Genomic DNA, 17,154 nt, shown 5'->3' with positions numbered 1-17,154 from the left:
CCCTTTTTTAGACATTACCTTCATGTGGGCAATTCAGGTGAATTATATACATTAATTAACTCTATTTCTGTGCTGTTACAGTAAATGGTACAGACTAAACCAATTCCAAGTTAAAGCAACAGTATTTAAATAAATCACAAAAGATAAGAAAAAATCCTTTGAAATTAAAAATAAAATAATAAAGGAAAACAAGAGAAATGCAGAGAAAAAAATGCTCTTTAAAATAGTAGGGACATAGAAGAACCTCTTAAAGTAGACAAGCTATAAGAATCTGCCYAGTGACAGTTAATATATCAGTGTACTGGATTATCAGAATCCCTGTGTTAGGAAACCTATTTTCCACTCTATTTGCCTTAATGATGACAAAGGAAATACAAAATGTTTTGTAACTGATGACCTGAAYACTAAGGATTTAGATATGGACCTTTATTAGAACACAGTGCGGCTATGTGTAAGAATATATCATAAMTGGTGAGAAAAGGAAGATGCTGTTAATTTTAACCAGGGGTGAACACCAAACTCAGTCATACTGCCATTTCAGTTCTTGCTTTTATGATAAAAACACTTTCTTGCAATATTTCATTTTACTTACCAAAGGACAGAGAAAGTGACTTCTAATACTAAAGGGTATTATTTCCRATTTTCATAACTAGTTGATCAAGTTTATACTTTGGAGACATCAATATTGTGTGTTCAATACTAAACTTTAGAAAGTCTCACACATCCTTACTGCTCTCACATTTCTTCTACAGAAATGTTTCAGTGAGAAACAGTMAGTAAATACCAGTGCCAGTGTAAAAATACTGCACTGCTTATTTAAGAGAACAATAAGGAAAACTACAGAGGAAAAAAGTAAAACTGCTTTTTGACATMATTTATGAGTGCAGGCATAGATTTTAACTAGATTAATTTAGTTGGCAGTCAACCGAAAACAACTTCTAGAAAGAAACTATTGATTACTTAACATTTAACAGAAAGTATATGTTTGCACTACTTATATCATAAAACACACTAAAATCAAGGAAAGAAAGTAAATCATTACAAAAATATACCTTTAATGTTTCAATTTCTTCTTTGTGTTCTCTCTTTAAATGCAGAATGGCAGCTTGGTACTCTGTAGAAATAAAAAAAGTACATTCCATTACAGTCAGAAAACAATGTGCCATCTTCAGCATAGAATATTTCATAGAACACCACTCGGTCCAGAATACAGGTGTAGGCTCTCAAATAAATGACCTTTTACAGTGGTGATGGAAAAGAAAATCTGAACACAGTAATTAGCATTTTTTTCTTAGGCCACATGACCAGATTTTCCATGGTGTTTCAGAGAGAAGAGGATAAAACAGAGGTCTTCCATGCTGAGAAGGCAAAACAGGGGGAGGACATGATAGACTTAAACAACAAAAGGAAACTTTAATTTTGCTTAACTTTGCAGCTAAATGTAAAACTGATAGGATATTATGACATGCACATGCACGCACGCACACACTCCCATGTGAATTCTAAAATAACATGCATCAAATACAGTAATTTAMATGGAACTGCAAACATACAATCACTATACACAGTCAAACTGGGTAAAATAGCAATCACAAATACAAACGAAGATCTCAGAAAGTACCAAACAGCAARATACAAGTAATTCTTTGTATTAATTCTATCAGATGATAATTAATTACAGAGTTGAAGTACAGAATACTGTGAATGAGATACAAGATAGCTCTGGAATTTATCAAGAGTATTACCAAATCCAAAGCCTGAAAGCATGAAACAGAAAGCCAGAGAAATTCTCAGTCTGAACCATCAGTGCATTTGGCCAGATGAAGAAAGAGAAAYCCTTTCAATACCCTGGTGTCAGAGTTTAAGAGACCTTAAGAGAGTCTTCTGGAAGACACCAGGTCCAGAAGCTACAGMTCCTAAACAAGTCACAGGAATCTGTTCTTAGATGATCAAAGTCCCACTTCCATCTGCTTTCAAATAAAAAATCCACCAAAATTGTATTTCAAGTTTCCTGGCTTGGCTTCTGCTTCCTCAACTAAATCCTAATTTAAACAAGGATTGAAAACAGTCCAAAGAATTTAAATTTTACTTTTAATGTTCTCTAAGACTAAGGAGTTTGTAAGATCCATTCAACAGAAGAACCAACAAAATAGCATTGAAGTATCAACRTATGGACCAAAGTACCAGATCAGTAAAATATTCCAGSGCTTAGGTGTTTYTTTTTTTAACTTTGTTTTTTTCTTTTTTCTCTTCAGAGCACATGAAGGAAAGAGGAAAGAAAAGATGGCTTGCTCATCACCCTGAAATCTGCATCAAATGGGAACCTGTAAAGCTATTTTTCTCAAACACAGGTGAAGCTATATGCTGAAGCAATTTATGTGATACACAAAATCAAAAGGGATCAATATTTTACAAAGCATAAAACAAAAGCCTTGGTGATTCTAGCTAGTAATAGTATCTATGGAAACTTCTCCTGCCCTCTAACATGTCTCTGTTTAGAGCTTTCCAGCATGGGTAAAGTGCCTGACTGCTCCACTGAATCAGAACCAGTTAGGACTACAAGCTTTTAGATTTTCTGCTATTAATTCCTTCGACTGGTTGATATTCCCTCTGGATACAGGCTCTGCATATCCATTCACCCAAACAGGACTTAAAACAGTTGCCTCAGATCCCCAGAAAAAGCTGTGACCCTTCTGGCACCTCAGCTGCTTAAGCACWCAGTTTGCAGGGCATGAACCTTATGAACGTCCTGACTTGAAGGTTAGCTCTTTAAGGTCACATGATAACTGAAGTAAACAGGCTTTGAAAATGCTCSTAACAATCAGTTCTCAGTTTAGCTAACAGAAGGATACTGATCTATCTTAACAAAAGATCTACTTTCTATGTGGGATTGCCCAATACTTAAAATTCTTTGGGATTTGGGTAAGAGAGTCATAATTCACCTATGCTGACATAGACCTGCACTAGCACCAGAAGCAGATTTTTCACCATGTCTACCCAATCCCAGCCCACTTGCTTATTTTTTTTTATCTTGGCACAAATGTTTGTGCAATTAGAAAACGATGGAAGAATGCCTGTGAATGAAATCTAACACAGCATAAGAAGTGTATATATTTTGTAACAATTAAGTATATGTCATTTTTGGTGTATGTTTTTCATTACTTCTAGCTGAAAGCTCTGAAACAGATTCTAGAGATTGTTTTTAAGCTTTGTTCCAAAGCAGACGTAAGACAAAGTAGCAATTCTTTTACTGTTTACTTATTTCTTCAAAATAAGCTCCGAAAGTACTAAGCTATAAGAATTCATAATCCTAACTAATTTCTTAAAACACTGCTACTGCATAAAAGCAAGTGCATCATAAACTGATAGATGCTAACAGATTTAACAGACTATCAACTATGATACAAATTGGTATTCAACGGCATAAGYTTCTTTCGGTTCTTTCTGCCATTATAATATTTTTAACTAGAAGAAATTATCTATTGGATAGAAGCTGGCACCCAGCAAAATACTTTAATTCTCAAGGATATATTTTTCTGTACAAGATATTATAACAAAAATCACATCACAATTACATTGTCTTGCACAGTATGAAGTAACTCGTGTCCATTCCTTTTCTAAGTTTTGTGAAATCACCTTAATTTAGTATAATTCTACATGAATAGTTAACATCTYAAGAAAATATCCTGCATACAGAGAYGGCAATTAAAATCATTATAATGCTGAAGAATTTAACTAGAAAAATAATCACATTCATGTAATTCCAAAATATCAGTTCCTTAACATACTGGTGAGAGAATAATAAAAGTTTAATTATGCAGATGCTGCTTGCAATGGTAAAAATCACAACAGCAAAGTAACCAACAATGACATATTAACARATGGAACTATACTGGGAACAAAATATCAGTCAAGCTTTATAAACTAGTGAATTCTTAAATTCCATTTAATTCACAAAACAAATTGCGTAGACTACACACAAAATCCAGAAATACCAACATATCACAGAGTGATTTGTCTAGGTTAAAAATTAACAATGCCAGAGTTAAAGAAATCTGATACGGTTCCATGTGTAGCCCACCTGATTCTCACATGATCACTGTAACTCATTTGGTCTTATTAGTTAAGACACATGAACACAGGAGGGTAGCTCTGAGAGCCAGCCCAGATCCAAGGCTGCAGCTCAACTGTATGCCCTCCCGCTTCCTGGTGCTGCCATACCKTAAGGTCCTGCAAGACTGACCTAGAAAAAAAGCTTTTCATCACAAACCAGAATGGCTGAGATTGGCAGGGACCTCTGGAAGCCATCTGGCCTGCAGCACCACCKCTCCCAGAGCTGGTTACCCAGGACCATGTCCGAACAGCTTTTGAATACTTCCAGGAATCTCCATCCTCCTCATCTTCTATGGGCAACCTGYGCTAGTTTCTCAGCCACCTTCACAATGAGAAATAGTTTCCTGATGTTTAGCCAGACTTTTCTGTGTTTCAATGTGTACTCACACTGATTCTGATACCATGCACTACCTGGCTCCCTCATTTTTACACCCTACGTTATAGTTCCAAGMTGATCCTTGTGTCACAACAGGACTCTTTACTGTATTTCATGTCAGCTTTGTGCAATGTCAGGGGGATTGCATTTTCATGAAATCAAAGCATCATTAATGCTGGAAAAGACCTCCAAGATCAAGTCCAATCTTTGACCAAGTAACTCCATGACCATTAAACAGTATCAAGAAGTGCCATGTCTACCCATTTTTTGAGTATTTCCAGGGATGGTGACCTGTTTCACTGCTTAACCACTCTTTCCTGATAGCCAAACTGAACCTCCTCGGTGCAACTTGAGGCCATTTCACCTTACCCTATCAGTAGTGGACTGGGAGAAGAAACCAATCCCCTGCACACTACCTTCTTTCAGGTASTTGTAATGAGCTATAATGTTTCCCCTGAGCCTTCTTTTCCCCAGACTAAACAACCCCAGCTCCCTCAGCTGCTTCTCACAGGACTCATGTTCCAGAACCCTCATCAGCTTTGTTGCCCTGGACAGGCTCTAATGCCTCAATGTCAATTTTCTGAAACTTTAAATTATTTTATGATGATGGATAACAGAAAGCTGATTGCACAAATATCCTGGTGTACTGCCTGGTCTCCAATTTGCCTGCCGAGAACACAGGGGCTGTAGGGCATAAATAAGCTAGCTTCCCCTTAAGCAGWTATTACTCCTAATGACTTTTGAGACGAATTAGATAAAAATCAGATGAGTATCACTCATTGARTATCACTCATGGAGAAAGAGTGGACAAATTCCTACAATTTTTAGACATCAACATCTGCTAGAGYAAAAATTATACAAATACACAGAGAACATTATAGGTACAAAGGTATGACACCCAAGTTTTATTCATGTTCTCTTGAATAGCAACTTTTAATTTAGAAAGTATGGGAACCCAGGAAATGACAGATGATTTAGGAATGCTGCTCCCCACCAAAACTATCCCAAATGGCACATTGCTCTCTTGCTCCTCCTTCCCCTCTCCCTTCCCGCTGCAGCAGGATGGAGTTAAGAATTGGAGGCATCAAAAGTGAAGATCACAGATTGACTGACATATGAACCGTTTATGGAAAACAGCAATGAGATAAAAAAATGAACAGTAATGGCAACAATATAATTAATAAAAGTATACAAGACAGAGGGTGATTCCCATGCAAAAAGGCTCACCCTGGACCCTGGGACAACATACAACGGAGTACGGCTTCTGCTTCCTGCCATGCTTTTTGACAGGAAGCCAGAGTGAGTCCATTTCTTCTCACCCCTAACAATGATGTAAGGTGGATCAAATGAGATTAGGGTCCTGGATGAAACTAGAACATGAAGGAAATGGGAAATGCTAGCAGTTGAATTGTGAGGGAGAAAGACATCTCTCAGACCAGACTACTTAGAAGTCCACTTAATGGCAGTCTATACAGACAATATAACTTTCCTAACCTAAAATCATCAATGGCATGTGCAGGGAAATTCTAACAAGTTCCAATATAAGTTGCTTTAATTAATGCAAAATTGTCTTAACATTGTCCTATTTCCTAAGAAGCATCCATGCAGCTGTAACAAACATGACTGAACTCTCATTATGAAACTTCAAAGGGAATAGGMGGGCTTCAAAGTCCTTCAGATTTACTTCTTCTAATGTGATGTCTACTCACATCATCATCTAAATGGTGTTTCATGGCAGAATTAAGGACTAGTTCTTCAGTGACATAACGTAAGAAGAGTTTATCCTAGTCATAAGGCTTATTTATAAATCTTGTAAAATAATCACATTGAATCCTCTCCAACATCTAGTATTCCTAACTCAACTACAAAAAACAATCAAGGAAAAAAAAAACAAAATCCTAATCCTTACAAAGTTTTAAGTCAGCAAATTGCTATTGTGCAATTCTATGAAAGGCATGACAACAGCAATCTACTTTAAGAATAAACATACACAGAAAAATGTAAATGCTTTGAAACATGCCATATTCMGTTTTTTCAGTTCCTTCAGCAAGCAATTGCAGAAGTGGTAAGTTATTTTAGAAAAAAGGGTTTCTGATAGAATACTATCAGAAACTCCTCTTTTAAAATGAGCTCCAACTCAGCTTCATTTAGTTATTACACATTTTGACAATAATTATCTCTACCTGGCAGTGTTCAAGGCCAGATTGGATGGGACATTGAGCAACCTGGTCTAGTGAGAAGGCCCTGGCAGAAGAGTTAGKACTATATGATCTTTAAGGTCTCTTGCAACCCAAACTATTCTATGATTTGATAATTCAGTAATTCAAAAGAGCTGCTTAAAATGAGCTTCTGAGTCAGGAGTGTTTGTTCAAAATAAACACTTGTTTGTCTTCCTTAAGCTTCCCTTGAAATCCAAAAATGGCTAAGGCTCTGTGTGTCCTGCTCTTGGTGAGTACAAAACTGAGCAAGAAAACTCACAAAGACACAGCAGGGGCTATAAATGAAATAAACTTCCAAAAATCAGGTTAATATGGTTAATTATTTTTCTTAAAGAACAATTAAACATTCTTTTCCTTCAAAAGACGTCCCTACGGACYCTTTACTGGGAGGAGTCCCTGCCCATGGTGGGAGTGTTGGTACTCAATAATCTTTGAAGTCTATTCCAACCCCTTAACATTCTACGATTCTATGATTGCTAATGACATTATCAGTTAGTATCTAATTAGTCCTCACATGGTTGTCAATGTAATTTTACTGTATTTATTTGTCAGTCTTAAATGTGCTCTGGCTTTGAATAAGGATCAATGTATGCTCAAATACTTTTCCATAACTCTAATATAAAGATCGATCACCACTATAATTTTCACTAGTCTTTGCTCTGAACATTTTCAGAAAAAACTGCCAGATTATAACATGGCTAATTATTAGGCATATTAGATTAGCTCTAATGGGTCACATTTACCTGGAATAGTCAAGATGGGGGGGGGGTGTGGGGGGGGGGGGCAGAGAGGGGAAGGGAAGTTATACACCAGCTCTCAATTAAGATGTTCTTCCAAACAGACTTCAAATCTTAACTTCGCAAAATTTCACACTCATCACTGTCAGATTAAGCAGAAATTAGCCTAAATTCACTCACTTTAGTGGGATGGCAGCCATTGAAACGGAAGTAGCATAAGCTAGAATTCCTGATCTGTAACAGAACTTTTGAAGTCTTACCAAATTTTTAGTTAGGAACAGTGGCAGACTATGTCTTTACCACTTCTATGCCATCAAGGAAAGGCAAATATTACCTTTATGGTAACAGAGGAGACCAAAGACTACACACAAACAGACAACATTACACTGTTCCACCCACCTGGTGGTCCCTCCTTGTAAAGCTTTAGGTGAGCTAGAGACAAAAGCATAATTAGGATTGTATTTAAGCTTCACACAGGGAATTYGTATTTTACAGTCATTAGAAATGTATTCTAGCAGGGAATCTTGCCACTCCCTGCTTTTCATTCATTACCACAAACACATAACTCAGTTGGTACTTTCAGCTCCTGCTTATATTATTTTGTCTTGCAAAAAATTATCAACTGCTTGTGAACTGCCCAGTTTCTGAAGTGTTGATAGACATTAGCACCATCTATCAAATCAAATCAAAACGAAATAGCAAGTATTTAAATAAATTTCTACCATGTAAAAATATCCCATRAATGTTCCTCGGTTAACCATGGGCCACCTGTAGTAACACTATGAAAACAAAGCCACCTCAGTATTACCCGTCCTACCAAAACCAAGCCATGCAAACCAAACACACTTGAAAATACTTCTATAAAGCTCTCAGCTTGATAAACGCTGAACTGCATATCATATGTTGCAGATGATTAAATCATTGATTTTATTCATTCCTCAAGACTTTCAATTGGAAATAACAATAATGCTAAATCAGATCAGAAAACGTAGACTTTTCTGAGAGATTAATTCCATACAATCTGATTAGAAGACAGAAGTTTGGGGTGGGAACCCTTTCAAGAAGTCCTCATTTTGTTTTTTGTTTCCAAAACATGTATTTAAAAAAAAAAAGTTATAGACAGTGCAATAACAATGACTGATGTTGCTGACATATGTGACAGACAAAATATGCCACCAGGTGGCAGAAATAAAACATTAGATATTCCTAATGATTAGCAAAGTATGAGGCATGCTTCATTGTTTTGCACAGAAAATACATGGTAAGCATGCATGCTTTTCCTAATGCATAGAAAACTTAACATAAAATAATGTTTGGATATTTTGGACAACCTACATAATCAAAATGCCTAATGTATGTTCAGTTTTATCATCACACAGAATTTATCTGATCAAAAAGCAGCAACAATATACACTMAATACATGCTCATAAAAATCTTTGTTATAATACTGAGCAAACTGCACTCTTCATCAACATTTCTAGAAGAAAAGGTACAAGCATTCWCTGGTCAGTGTGTTAACCTGAAAATTCAACCTACAACCCTGGAAGTACCACATACAGTGGGTCACATTTCAAARGGAAATTTTCGTTCTTCAACACTATTGCAAAAATCAAGTATACACATTCAAGTATTATTTAGTATTATTCTAATGTGTTCACAACTGTGCTATGCAAGAAGTACCTTTTCTTCTTTGGCAATAACTTACGTACTTGAATAATTTAAAATAAAATCTTACATGAAAACCTTTCCCACAGAAATCTCCATAACACACATTTCAAATATATGAGTTACTCATCAAATTTTACATAGCAATTTAGGAAACTTCTCTACTAYAATCTCAAAACTTCACGTAGAAAGTAGAAGCTTTGAAACTAAATGACTGTATAGTCACTTCTGGTCAGTACGCTCATTTTTGTAAAAAGCCATACATATTAAACTCAGTATGTGGAAACATGCAAAATAATGTTAACACAATTTTAAAGTACTTAGAGAACAAAAGCTGGAAATCTTGAGTGCAATCCACCTTTCTTGAGATGTACCACACCCTATACTATAAAGAAAATCATTAACTTATAATTGCGCTGATTCATTAGATTTCAGAATAGTGAGGGCTTCTTAATGTTTTCTCCCTGCATGGTAACCCTTGGTCCCATTTTCAATATTCTTTACTATAGTATCTGCTTCCGCCTCTGTTGCCCTACGTAGTTCTCATCTTTAACCACCGGGTGTCAGAAGAGAACCTATTCACCAAAGCYACACCTTTTCATTACTTTTATTTTTACAGACACATTGATGCAACCTGGCAGGCTACTGAAGCTACAGYCATAAAACAGCAGCAAATTTTCGGGCTTTTCTTCCAATAAAAATACACACCAGCAACTGTCAAAATGTAAACTGTTCAGTCTTGGATTGTTTTTTATGAAGCATAACTGCATTTAAGCATCCTTTCACAATTAGGAAATGAAAATTTATTTATGCTCAAAGAAATTCACAAAATTATGTATTTTTTAGGGATAGGGAATTTGATAATGCAATACTGCATGCTGTTTTAACACATGATTCTAGTCTTTCTTCCCTCAACCCCATCTACTCCTATCTGTCCTCTCTTCTTTATTTCCAGTTGAACTTGAACTCTTTTACAGACCCACAATTCACTACATGTAAGGATGTCCATTCTGTAGGCTGGGAAATGAGCAGAYATCCTTCAATTTAATTTTCGTTTTGTTTTGGGTTGTCTGTTTCACTTTTAAGACAAGGRAGAACCCTCCAAACATAAAATTGTAATATTCTCAACACCTTAAAGATTCTGGCACCGTGAAATGTGGCAAGCATGAAGTGACAAATTAAGAGGGACTTGTGGAGAATAAACAGCCCAAAACAGCCAGTAGTCCAGTATCTAAATACTGACCAGATACTGAGMTAACACAAAGGACATCAAAGTAAACTAGAGAACATGAAGTATCTTCACAATACCCACTGAATTCCCCAAGAATAATAGAACTGTATCTATAGAAAACCAGCTTTCTAAGGAAAAAAAAAAAAACCTTAGGAAAAAAAGCCCTGCCCTGACGGTCTGTTATGAAAATGAGGAAAACAGTTACTCCTATTTCTGACTGCAAAGCACTAYAAAGCACTATTCAGAAGCAGTCACCTAAGTAACTTATCTGCCTGACCATTCCTCAGTTGTRAGGGGTTACAGTTACAGTTCATTTACCTGATAGCAGAAATGAATAGTTTTGCTTGTCATTTCACCCTCCCAGGAAGGCAACATTAGMGGTACTGCGGCTGAGGACATTCAACATTAATTCTTTCTCAATAAATGTCCTACTCAGTATTTACAAAACCAATCTATTACAGGATCACATTCATCGACTCAATGCCGTAAACAAGTAACACTATCAGCAAACATGGAGGAACAGATTTAATACAGATTTTCTTTGATGAATTACAGATTTTATCGACTTCATTACAGATTCTATCGACTTAATTTAGCACAAATTTAAAATACAAAGTACTTACTGTATATAGACCTTCGCAGTTACTGTAAGCTATATATAGTAAATATACCTCGAGAATGGATGTATGCTACACATGGAGTACAGGTGCACACTTAGTGAAATGTGGGTGCCTATGTGGGTAAACGTAGGCACAATCCATACATACAAACACGATGCCTGCCCAGTACAGCCACAGCAATTCTCAGGTTCAGAATTACTACCGAACTTAAAACATGGAGAGATGCAAAACTAAGAAATGCAAATAAATAGGATAGGGTTTTTGACTGGTAAGAGCACCTATGTGCCTGTGCCATAGCWGAGGGGGCAAACTTGGCAGGGGGCAAACCTGATAATGAATTTATCTAAAGGGAAATGCAAAAAGTCATTCTAAATGCAGATGCAAACGTTCAGAAGGCATCAGAACACGTGAACAGCGAGATTGGAGAACTGGGAAGGAAATTCAGCAAAACTCAGATGTATTTCTGCTACACAAAGGGCCTAATATATTTTGAAACAGAACAATGGAAATAAAATACAAAGTTATTCTTCTTGTGTAAACAATTGCTCTTTCACTGTGTTTCAATTACACAACAAGAATCATCTCCTAAACCCCTGTGGCTGTTTTGGGTCTTTGCAACATTAGACTGCTTGTGTCCACAGTGGGGTCTACATTTCAAAATAAAAACTAGAGTAAAATAAATAATTCACACAATTTGACTTCATTATATTCACACAACAGATTAATCTTTTCACTAGCAAGGAATTAAACTTAGGAATCAGCTTTCTACTTTGAGTGYACTAAAGCATGTGAATTCTTAAGCACGCTGCTATCCATGGCTGCACACGTGTGTATCCAGGCAGGACTCTGTTTACTATAAAACCTGTCTCTGTCAGGCATCTGCTGCAAAACATGCAGCCAAACTCAAAAACCATACATCGCCTAAAATTACTACAGAGAGTATGTGTAACAAAAATAGAGCAGGGATTTTTATTGAAAAACTGGAGCATAACTCTTCTTCCCCACCTTGTAAAAATATAATCCTCAGTGCATGGAAAGGCATAAACATTTTATTATATGGCCTTAGGTAAAGCTGCCATTCAGTAAGTGTGGGGTTGGTTTGSTTTATTTTTAAGTTTAAAAAGTCAATATTCTTTCCTATTCTACCTCTCCTTCTAATGCTAATAGCCTACAAAGAGCAAGGGAATTTAATYTGACTTGAAAAATAGGTCAGAATTCTTATCCTAATTTTATGGATGGATAAACTGAAGCTTGGAAAGGCCACAAAATGTTCCAGAAGCCGTTGCAGAAAGTAGCAGAAGGACTAAAAAATGGATTACAAACATCTTAACAACAAACATTAATCATCAACAGGTGCCAATTTTTTTTGTTCCTGTCTCAAAAAGCACAGTATGAATGACAGTTCCAGCTGACGTGGAGGGGCCGAAAAGCAAAGGTTATTCTGGTTGCTTGACTATTTTTGAGCATACTTTAAAAAAATATTTTCAAAGGAAAYCTTAGCACACAGTGATGCAATATATTTGGAAAAGTGACTGCTGTATTGTCAGCACATGTACAACCTGCCTGTGGCTGTAGAGATTTCCAAGCAACACTATGCCCAATACCTTCTAAATCAATAAAATCATAGCTTTAGCTAGCACAAGTAAGGAGAAAAAATGTCATTGTTACTCTAGAATATAGTGTGACTACAAAAATCTGGCTTGTAATAAAAACCTCAGCTTCTCAGAGACATTCCAGTGTATCTGTTCAATTATGAAACACTGCATAACAAGGCCGAATACACCTGTCATGGTACACAAAAAATGCAGAAAAAAGTAGTAAAATAATTTACAAAAACTTTATGCACTGAGGTGACATCAAATCGATCAGTGACCATCAAATCACAAAAGCACTATCTTGAAGCAATGCAAAGTATCCTGTTTGCTATACTGCAGTTTGATCTAATTCACTACAGTAAAATTTATAATGCAAGAAGTAAACCCCAAACACCATGCTGAAATTAAATAAACTTTAATTACTATTTTTTTTTTTAATTTAAGATTAAACCAACTGTTGGCAGCCACTKATACAACAACTGCTTTCAGGACACTTAGTAACATCAAGCATTGTCTTTTTTTTGAAGACAAACACAAATAGTTCAAGACCACAAAGGAAGTCTATGTTAAAGATAAGAAATCATGTTCTTATCTTTCMTCCTTTTGTTCCAACCATTATGCCTCTCTTTCTCTCACATTAAGMTGGTTATTCCCTGCATTTACATCATGGCCATAAAGTGATTTTCTTGMTGGGAACTCAGAGTATAGCGGATCAAGGATTTGATATATTTGAGACTGAGCAATAAACCTCTGCCACTACTCTGTATTTCATTTGCCATTTACCCAGACATTTTTTTGTGTAATAAGAGATATCTCAGACACCTCCTGATTTTGTTATTTATCCTGAAAATAGTGCTTAACATCACAGACTGTTACAGAAATTGTGGCACCATAGAGACGGGGTTACCTCAGTGCACATTTAAGGATGATGAACAGACACACTGTTAGAGAATGAGGTTTTTAAATGTTAAAGCAGACATTTGAATTGAAAAGAAAACATGGAATGAAAAAGTAACATTAATTCAACATTTTCTAAAGCAGAAATGTCAAATGTCTCTCATTACTTTTCACATTTCTGTTTTGCTAAACAAAAGACTAAACTTTTTCTGTTGTACAGAACAGAACTAGTTAGACCCTGAAGGCAAAAATGGCATTTTTAATAGGAAAAATTGAATCTGTATATCTATGCCACCTCAATGTGGAGACAGTTCTTCAAACATAAGTATTTTTAGGAGCTGCAGAACCCATGTCTAAACTCCTTTTCTTGGACAAGAATGCTGATCCAGTCATACRCAGTAGCTGAGGTATTGATTATATGTGGATTCAATGTGCTGTAATATCACAGATTAATTTCTTCAGTATAGACATGAATTTGTCTTCGTGTTTCAGCTAGATATTTTCACCACACATAATGGCTGCCACATCTACCCTTCTGTCAGATTTAATGCTTAAAAATGTGAGAAGCCCCCCTAAGAATTATGGAGGAAAAACAAACAAAAAAAAAAACAACCTTGTAAATGAAAGCAGAGGAGCAGAACTTTAGGACCAAAAAAATGTGCACAGAAATGTCTTTGATTCCATGGAAAATATTTCCATGGAATAACTATAAATTAAAATACCCTTTTTCTAGTCTTCCAGGATATAAATGTACTACAGACTTTCTGGACTTCAGCTATTTTAGACACACTTCAAAGAAGTTCCAGTTTCTCTAGAGAATCATGCAAGCAGCTTGTGCTAATTACAGAGAGCCAGTTAACAATGCAGTCACTTACTCCATGGAAATACAGAAACTGAAGAATTAAGAAAACTTAAGATAAACCAAAATATTGTAAAATCATCCATTCCATTTAAAATTAACAACTCAAGATTCAGGTACTGCAGGAGAAGTATATTATGACGGCACAAGCAGTTAYCAAATGCATGAAAAAAACCTGTTGCTCAGTTGTACCTAACTTCTTTCTCTTCTAATATTCCTAACAGGCCCAGTGAGCCTCACACACGTGTTCCTTGTTATGTCCATTTGCTTTTCAGTTGGTTTCCCACACACCAAGCCAGACTATGAGCCTCAGGAGGGAGTTAGCTACTCCTCCAAGCTGCTATGAGTCACTGTGATGTCTGCTTCRTAGGCCAAATTAAGCCTGAATTTCTTGCTTCCACTAGGCAACAAGAACAATGAGGAAAAACATGACAAGGAGGTGAGAAAAGATCAAAAAGCCAGGACTACTCTCCCTCAATATCCCTACCTTCCTGTCACAGTTGTTATAGTACATGGTGAYGAAGAAAGTAAATGAAAGACACAGTGTAGAATTGCAAAAGAGATTAGTGTATTCCAACTTGCAAGTTTTCAGTCTTACTTAAATCCTATTTAATYATGACAAATGAAAAAAATCTTTGCTACCTTATCACATACTGTTGTACCCTGTTAGAAGTACAAAGAGAWATGTTGACAGATTTATCCTTGGATGTGAACATGTATTTTGCTTAGGCCTAAAATAAAGCTCTGCTAAATGAGTACTTACCTAATAATTCACCCTCGTATTATTGTTTTTATAGAAATTCCTATTGTTTTGGTAGATGAAACTCTTAATCACAGAAATTAAAACATAATTTATTAACATAAATTGTTGACTGGAAGTTAAACCACTTCAGCATTTTTTATGACATATTCATCTATTCAGGAACATCAGTGGAAGAAGACCGGAATCGCAAACATCCCTGCCACACCCMATTTTCCAACTGTATTCTGAGATCAAGGATTTTCCATTTGATCTTAGTTGTCAGGGCAAGACATTGAGGTAAGAAATAGRTTTTCTGGATGAGTCCAGTTAGTTTAAATAATACAGATGATTAACCTGCATTATAGCTTATTTTAAAGAAGCCCAATTCAGGGTTGAAGAAGCCTCTAAAGTACTGGTGGCTGGAAGGGGATTTTGGATGCGAAGGGGCATGAAGGGAAATGCCAGTGCACACATGCACTCTGGAGTACTACTATCAGAGAGAAGATTGTGATTTTAGAAGTTCTGCTGTATTGCCACTTTCATACTCATWAAAAAACCTACAAACCCCAGCAGTAAGAACAGAATTGAACACAAACCCTGTTCTTTCACTTAWATCATCACTAGTCATGAACAGTACCTTCCTTCACTTGCAGGAGACTCTAAATATGAATTCCTGCRCATAATGCTTTAAAACAGTCACACGGGTCCTCAGAAAAGCCAACATAAGTGATCCATCATGTGCAACATAAAACTGCTTGCAGTGTCCTYGCTGCCACAACTGCTTCCTGGGCATCCATGAAAAGCTGAAAGAAACAAACCTGCCAATATCTGAGGCACACCTAAAACTTTACTGCAGTCTTAACATACCTTGCAAACACTGTCTGTCTATTTCCTTTAAAAGCACCGCTTATGTCTCATCCCAGCTGAATCACCAGCGGTTTGTTTTCATTCAAAWCCCTCTGCCAGACGCTGGAGCAACTAATGAAATACAGAATCTGGTCTATAAAAATCTGACTTAGCAAACAAACCATCAACATGTTGATGACACTGCCACCCAAAATATCACAGTAACAAGAGTAACAATTTACACAGGCTCTAAGCCAGTCTGTCTATCCTATTCAAATTTCAAGAAAGCATGACCTAATTTCTCTACAAGTAGTAGAATCTGGAGCTTTTGTTAATTCAGTTTTCTTTTCTTTATTTAAGCACATGTTTTGCCACAGATTATTATAGTCATCAGAAGGAAAAATATTTATTTGGGTAAAATTAAACATAGCAAGCATATAGCCTATAATAAAAATCTAAGCATAACGTGAACTTGCCAACAGCTGAATACCTGCCCTGGCCATCTAGGTCATAGACTCTCACACTTCAGACCAATGAGGTGCACCATAAATTTAATTCTATATATTAAAATAAATTCCATACATTAGAACCATGTTTCTGTCACAACCAAGTCTYCTCAATCTTCCAAAAACTTTTCCTCTTCCATTGTTATTCCCACTTTACAAAAAAAAGAAAGAGGGAGAGACTTTAAAAAAAGGGAGAAAAACTTAAGAATAAAAAGTGGCAGGCAGAACACACAGGAATACTGTCTCTCATATACAAGGGCAGATGGATAGCCACTGRAGTTGGAAAGAACCGTGCACCATTACTCTGTACAATTTCTTACAGCAAAGTAGTAAAAAGCTTTCTTTTAGTTCCACTTAATCCTTCCTGGGTGATATTTCCTAAAATCTCCAGGTACCTGAAGAAGAGATGGTCTATTGTCTTTCACTTTAATATTTCAGACAGTTTATGGTTAATTCCTGAATAACAGTCTTCCTGGTTTATATTCAAGAATATAAATTTGAACCAGAGTTGTAATGGCTGAAATAAAGACTTTCTCCCTTGGAAGTATGTTATRTAAGTATCTAAATAACACAGAAAACCTAAGAAATATTTGGTGGAAAGCTTATCTGATAATTAGCATTGCACTTTTACCCCTCCATACACTTGCATAGGACAATATATGTCACTAGAACTATTCACACACGTGTTGCAGTAATGGTATTGTTTTCATTCTGGACAGCACCTGAAGAAAATCTGCAGCCAGATCA

General features: G+C 36.2%; 1 protein-coding gene across 4 annotated transcripts in view; it reads right to left on the bottom strand.

Annotated features, from left to right (window-relative positions):
• FMN1 (formin 1) overlaps positions 1–17,154 on the bottom strand; it is a 150,429-nt gene that overhangs the window by 95,930 nt on the left and 37,345 nt on the right. For all 4 annotated transcript variants that reach the window (XM_057375088.1, XM_057375089.1, XM_057375090.1 and 1 more), the window contains one exon: positions 1,053–1,114. In XM_057375088.1, the coding sequence (XP_057231071.1) occupies positions 1,053–1,114 (62 nt within the window). The remainder of the gene's footprint in view (positions 1–1,052; positions 1,115–17,154) is intronic.

The sequence above is a fragment of the Malurus melanocephalus genome, unplaced genomic scaffold (genome assembly GCF_030028575.1).
Source record: "Malurus melanocephalus ecotype Western Australia unplaced genomic scaffold, MMel_1.1 scaffold_238, whole genome shotgun sequence".
Taxonomy (NCBI): Eukaryota; Metazoa; Chordata; class Aves; order Passeriformes; family Maluridae; genus Malurus; species Malurus melanocephalus.
The sequence above is the reverse complement of the archived record's forward strand: the minus strand, read 5'-3'. Positions and strand labels throughout refer to the sequence as shown.